This window comes from Cottoperca gobio, chromosome 1 (assembly GCF_900634415.1).
Source record: "Cottoperca gobio chromosome 1, fCotGob3.1, whole genome shotgun sequence".
Taxonomy (NCBI): domain Eukaryota; kingdom Metazoa; phylum Chordata; class Actinopteri; order Perciformes; family Bovichtidae; genus Cottoperca; species Cottoperca gobio.
The window spans coordinates 9,899,393-9,905,392 of NC_041355.1; the positions used below are offsets into that span (position 1 = coordinate 9,899,393).

General features: G+C 42.6%; 1 protein-coding gene across 1 annotated transcript in view; it reads left to right on the plus strand.

The window, feature by feature from the left end:
• Positions 1-6,000, plus strand: part of slit2 (slit homolog 2 (Drosophila)) — an 86,868-nt gene that overhangs the window by 66,266 nt on the left and 14,602 nt on the right. The window contains 8 exon segments of the mRNA XM_029431680.1: positions 35-178; positions 269-435; positions 583-715; positions 2,451-2,519; positions 2,851-2,922; positions 3,137-3,208; positions 3,361-3,432; positions 4,540-4,703. Of these exon segments, the coding sequence (XP_029287540.1) occupies positions 35-178; positions 269-435; positions 583-715; positions 2,451-2,519; positions 2,851-2,922; positions 3,137-3,208; positions 3,361-3,432; positions 4,540-4,703 (893 nt within the window).

Sequence of the window (6,000 nt, forward strand, 5' to 3'; positions counted from 1 at the left end):
GTGTGTGTGTGCGCGTGTGTGTGTGTGTGTGCAGTATGCTGAGGAGTAACCGTATCAGCTGTGTGAGTAACAGCAGCTTTGTGGGGTTGAGCTCAGTTCGTCTCCTGTCGCTCTACGACAACCAGATCACCTCCATGAACCCCGGAGCCTTTGACACGCTGCACTCCCTGTCCACACTGTGAGTACACACACGAACACATTACAAATGCAAATGTAGAAATACACACACAAAAAGATAATCCTTCTAACTCGTCTCTTTGTTTTCCAGCAACCTTCTGGCTAATCCCTTCAACTGTAACTGTCACCTGGCCTGGCTCGGTGATTGGCTGCGAAGGAAACGTATCGTCACGGGTAACCCTCGCTGCCAGAGTCCTTATTTCTTAAAGGAGATCCCCATCCAGGATGTAGCTGCCCAGGACTTTGCCTGTGAAGATGGTGAGACGGAGCAGATTTACACTTAATGCATAGTGCTATGCAACATATGCAGCCCTGACAAAATTAGTTTTATATTTTTCTTCATCACTTTTCTATCATCCTTCCTCTCTTCTACACAACTCTATCCATCTATCTACCGCTCGTCAGGTAATGATGAGAACAGCTGCTCTCCAGTGCTGAGGTGTCCAGCAGAGTGCTCATGTCTGGACACTGTGGTGCGCTGCAGCAACAAGGGCCTCACCACGCTGCCCAAAGGCCTGCCCAAAGAGACCACTGAACTGTGAGTGAGACACCAGCACCTCATATGGTACAAACTAACTGGTTCAACAATTGCAAGGGTCCCATCCTTTACAAGACTCCATTACCAAACCTCAGACAATGCAATGGGGTTTTATGTGGTTTATGTAGCTTAATCAGTATGAGGATTTGCTCAACCTATAAACAAAAAGTGAATTGTTCATCATTGTTCTCCAACTTTGGACAAACATGATTTTCTTCCAGATATATTGTAAGGCAATCCACATTGGCAACATTATTTGAAGGATCTTCCACTACTTTTCAGCGTTTCTGAGAGATACAAATTAAGAGTCCCCCCTCTTTATTTTATTTTATTTTTTTTAAATGCTCGCATGGTGAAGGCAGTTAGTCCACCTGCTGTCCTGTCAGCACCTCAGGAGCTGCGCTGCTGACAGGACAGCTGGCTCTGAGGACAATGAAGCCATAACGGAGGTCGGACCATGTGTGGATTGCAGAGATGAACGCATCAGTAGCACTTTCGCAATCTTCACGTCTGGTGTGAAGTTTTGCTTAAGTTTGCTGCCATTAAAACTTAAAACTTGATACATTTTACATTTGAATCCCTTTTTGCTTAGTGGCGCTGTACTCGGTCAGAAGACATGTGAAACATTAGCACACAGGCTCATAGAGACATAGGTAGGATAGGTAGACATAAGACATATTGAAGGCTAACAGAGGATTTTATTCCAGAACCCATTTCAACACAATGAAGTCATTCACACACACACACACACACACACACACACACACACACACACACACACACACACACACACACACACACACACACACACACACACACAATCCCTAGTGTATAGAAAATGATACCCCTAAATTAAACCTCGACAGAAGGCTTGGTGCTATTTTCTATCATTTCATTATTTCACTTGTCAGGAACGTGCTTTCTCCAATATTAACAAAGACTTAATTAATACGCTGGATTAATAGCACATTGTCACAGAAGGAAGGAGACATGATCTCAGTCGTGCATGCGTGTAGTATAGTGTGTATGTGTGTGAGAGAGAGAGGGTTATTATACTGCATTAGGATGGATGCCTGTGGGGATATTAAACTCCAGTGTTTATTATGGCTGCAGCAGTAATGACTGCTCACACTGCTAGAGATGAGGAATTCCCACATGGCTAAATAACTTCATTTTCTCCCTTCTCGTTTTCTCTCTCTTTCCGTCCCAATCTTTCTTCCATCTTCCATATTTCTCTTTTGTTTCCAAACCTCCTCCCTCTCTGTGCCCTGCTCTCTCTCTCTCTCTCTCTCTCTCTCTCTCTCTCTCTCTCTCTCTCTCTCTCTCTCTCTTATCTACCAGAGCTCTCTCTCTCTCTCCTATCTCTCTCTCTCTGTTCTCTCTCTGTCTCATCTCTTTCTCTCTCCCTCTCTGTTCTCTGTCTCTCCCTCCTCTCTTTCTCTTGTCTCCCTCCCTCTCTCTCTGTCTGTCTCTCTCTCTCTGTCTCTCTCTCTCTCTCTTCTCTCTCTCTCTCTTGTCTTCTACCCTCTCTCTCTCTCTCTCTATGTTCTCTATCTTATTGTCTTCTCTCTCTCTCTGCTATTCTCTCTGTCTCTTCTCTCTCTCATGTATATGTCTATCATCCTCTCTGCTCTTCTCTCTTGCCTCTTCTCTCTCTCTCTCTCTCTCCTCTCCGCTCTCTCTCTCTCTCTCTCTCTCTCTCTCTCTCTCTCTCTCTCTCTCTTCCATCTTTCAGGTATCTGGATGGTAACCACTTCACTCAGGTTCCTGTGGAGCTCTCCAATTACAAACACTTAACACTCATGTAAGTCTCCCCCACATGATCTCAGCTGACACACACTTACATCACAAAGTCAGAGTTTTTATCAGTCAAATCCACTTTTAATGATGATCGTGACTTGGCCTTACGTTCCCACTGCACTCTGCTTTTAAAGACCAAAACTAACAGACTGGTATTTTATCTGAGTTTGGTATTGCATCATTATTGATATGACCTAGTTTGGCCCCGTGACAACCAGAGCCCTGTAGAGTTCAGAGGAACATGTACTGCATATTGTGTGTGTGCATTTCTTTATGCATGTGTTGACAGTGCTGCCTGTGTGTGGTTTATGTATCTGTTATTGTTTCCTTTTCAGTGATTTGAGTAACAACCAGATCAGCACGTTGTCCAACCACAGCCTCAGTAACATGTCTGAGCTGCTTACCCTGTGAGTCTGCTTTACATCAGTCCCTTTGCCAATGTGTGTGTGGGTGTGTGTGTGTGTGTGTGTGTGTGTGTGTGTGTGTGTGTGTGTGTGTGTGTGTGTGTGTGTGTGTGTTTTCTCTAGTTATAAACAGGATTGTGCTGCATTTTTTGAAGCTATATTGGAAACATTTGTCTGCATTTGTCTCCATGCCAACATGCTTATTCTGTGTGTTAAGAATCCTGAGCTACAACCGCCTGCGGTGCATACCAGTGAGGGCGTTCGATGGACTCAAGTCTCTCCGTTTGCTGTGAGTATCTGTCACATCACATGCAAGGCGGTAACTCAGAAACGTTTTAAGTCAAACCCGGTCCTGAAGAAGCCATACTTTTAACATCAAGACTCTTTTCTTCACTACTTTGCCCTTTTCTCTTACTTCCTCCTTCTCCTGCCCTTTCTTAGGTCTCTCCATGGTAACGACATATCACTGATACCAGAGGGAGCCTTCAAAGACCTGTCATCGCTCTCCCACCTGTGAGTAACATAAAAAGACACACACATCACACTTCACATATTTCTCTGGGATGGAAGTGTCTACCTTTTTACCTTCTAGAATTGCAAAATAAGGAAGAGACATTATCATGACAAAAGATTCTTTACTCGTCGTCCAAAAGGAAAATGTCTGTTGAGTGAGACTTCTCTGTGAATGTATTGGGCTGCCAAACGTTACTGAGCAACAAACCTATGTACATATCTCCTTTCTCCTGCTCTCCTCTTTTTTCTATAGTGTTCTATTTACCATTGAAATTAAAGGTTGGTGTATATATTCTAGAGTCTCTTCCTCCTGTGAGCAATTTTCCACTCTTTTAAGCTTGGACTCACATTTATTTCTTTGCTAAATAATGGATTGTATGGCAAGACACTCAGAGCAGTGCAGACATTTCAATATAACAATTTACTTCACACACTAAATACCTATTACTTTCCCTTTTTAATAACCGTTCGGTCAGATCAGTTTTTTGAGGGAGCTCTCAAATATTGCGAGCAGTAATAATGATTCTTCACTGAGTGCTAGTTCTCCAAATTAATAAGGCAGAGATTGGAGTTGAGGTGGTTGAGGGAGCTATAGCAATTAAATGTTGGCATGAAACTATCAGCAGAATCATAGTCGGGTTATAAAGGCAGTGCTGTACAGCCGCATGAAGACGATCGCTTCCAAGTCAGATATTAGCCAAGTAGATGATGAATGAGTCAGTCATCAGGGAGCATAAATAAAGCAGATGATGCTAATGAGTTTATGCCAGCACGATTTTAGTGCTCTGCCTGGATTAATGCAATGCTCCATTAGTTACCTTTAAAAAATGACCTTAGAGTTTGTTTATTGAGCTATAGAACATCAGAAAAGGTTTGAGAAATACTATCACCAGCACTGTGAACAGAAAGCGATTAGATGTTTTTTATAGTAGAAATATACCACATGCTTAATTTGACTGTGATTTACAATTCAGTCAGTTAGTATTTACACAGTGACACATTTTCTGTGGTTTTGGCTCGATATTAAAGCTAATGAAGTGCTGAGTTTTGCTCCTGTTATTATGACTGAACATTGTTCTCATTCTCCTCTCTCTTTCTGGCTGGCAGGGCTCTGGGGGCCAACCCTCTGCACTGTGACTGCCACATGCAGTGGCTGTCAGACTGGGTGAAGAGCGGCTACAAGGAGCCTGGCATCGCCCGCTGTGCAGGGCCCGGTGACATGACCGACAAACTGCTGCTCACCACGCCTTCCAAGAAGTTCACCTGCACAGGTAAAGATACACTGTCACACTCATACAGTACATAAATACACACTTGTACATTGAGCGTACACATGTGTTCAAACCAAAATATGCACACACATATGTTGCAGTCCATCAAATACACACACTCGATGAGGACTCCTAGAGGAGACCACAAGTTGCCATTTTACAAATAGTCCAATGAAAACCATGTCTCACCAAATTGAAAGGTTTTCATAGAAAATAAAAACGGCAGAGGAATTCTTTGTTTTTGCAGGTTTTTGTCAGCTGTTGTCGGTGATTGTTTTCACTGGACAGCAACAAAATGTTCTATAAATTTATATAATAACTGCATAATCTACAAACTTGCTTGTGAGCATGATTGTGGCTGTAACTCATCATACTGCAAAATGCTACTAACTGTTGACCTTTAAACCTTATTATATCACATTAACTCTGAATACATGACTGAAACCTATTTTTAACCTAATCTAACTGATGCACTGTAGAAGTCCCGGGGCCTTGTGGTTTTCTGGTGCCAGGTAAAGTAGACAATCATATCCCAGTACTTCATCCTCAGTCTCTCCTACCCCAGCTCCTCGAGACAGTCCCGGCCCCGTGTTCCTCGTCCTTTGAGCCCTCACCAAACTATACGGCTCTGCTTCCCATTCAGCCCTCATGTTCTGACCAGTATTGTGTGTCCCAACTGTTAGAATGTGATGTTCTGTCATGACATTTGGGAATATGTGTGTCCTCTGTACATGTCATGGCCCTGCAAAGAAATGTATATAACCTAGTATATGTCTGCAACTCTTGCTTTGTTACATCCATTCAACTTTTAAAAATCGTTTTGTGCATAAGTTTGTAAGTGCTTACCTTATATTACAGTACAGGTAATGTAGTTTCTTTTCCTTTTACTGTTCAAATTTGCATTTTCTTATAACCAGACAATATTTCATAATCACTACTTTAAGATTCCAAGTGAAATGTCCAAAATACAAAGCAACCAGTGAGAAAAAATCGTGTTTCAGTTGCACAAAAAGTTAAATTGAGTTGATACAAGGTTAATGCGGGTCCCTGATAATATACAGCTGTCAGAGTGTATGTCAACCTATGTATTCTGCCTCGTCTTACTCCCCTAAAGGCAGTACATTATGTTAAGCTAATCATCTCTCTGGTGTGTATGTTTTGTGTCTTTGTTTCTTTGCATCACACAGGTCCAGTAGATATGAGTATCCAGGCTAAGTGTGAGCCTTGCCTGTCCAACCCCTGCAAGAATGATGGCACCTGCTCCAATGACCCGGTGAACTACTATCGCTGCACTGCC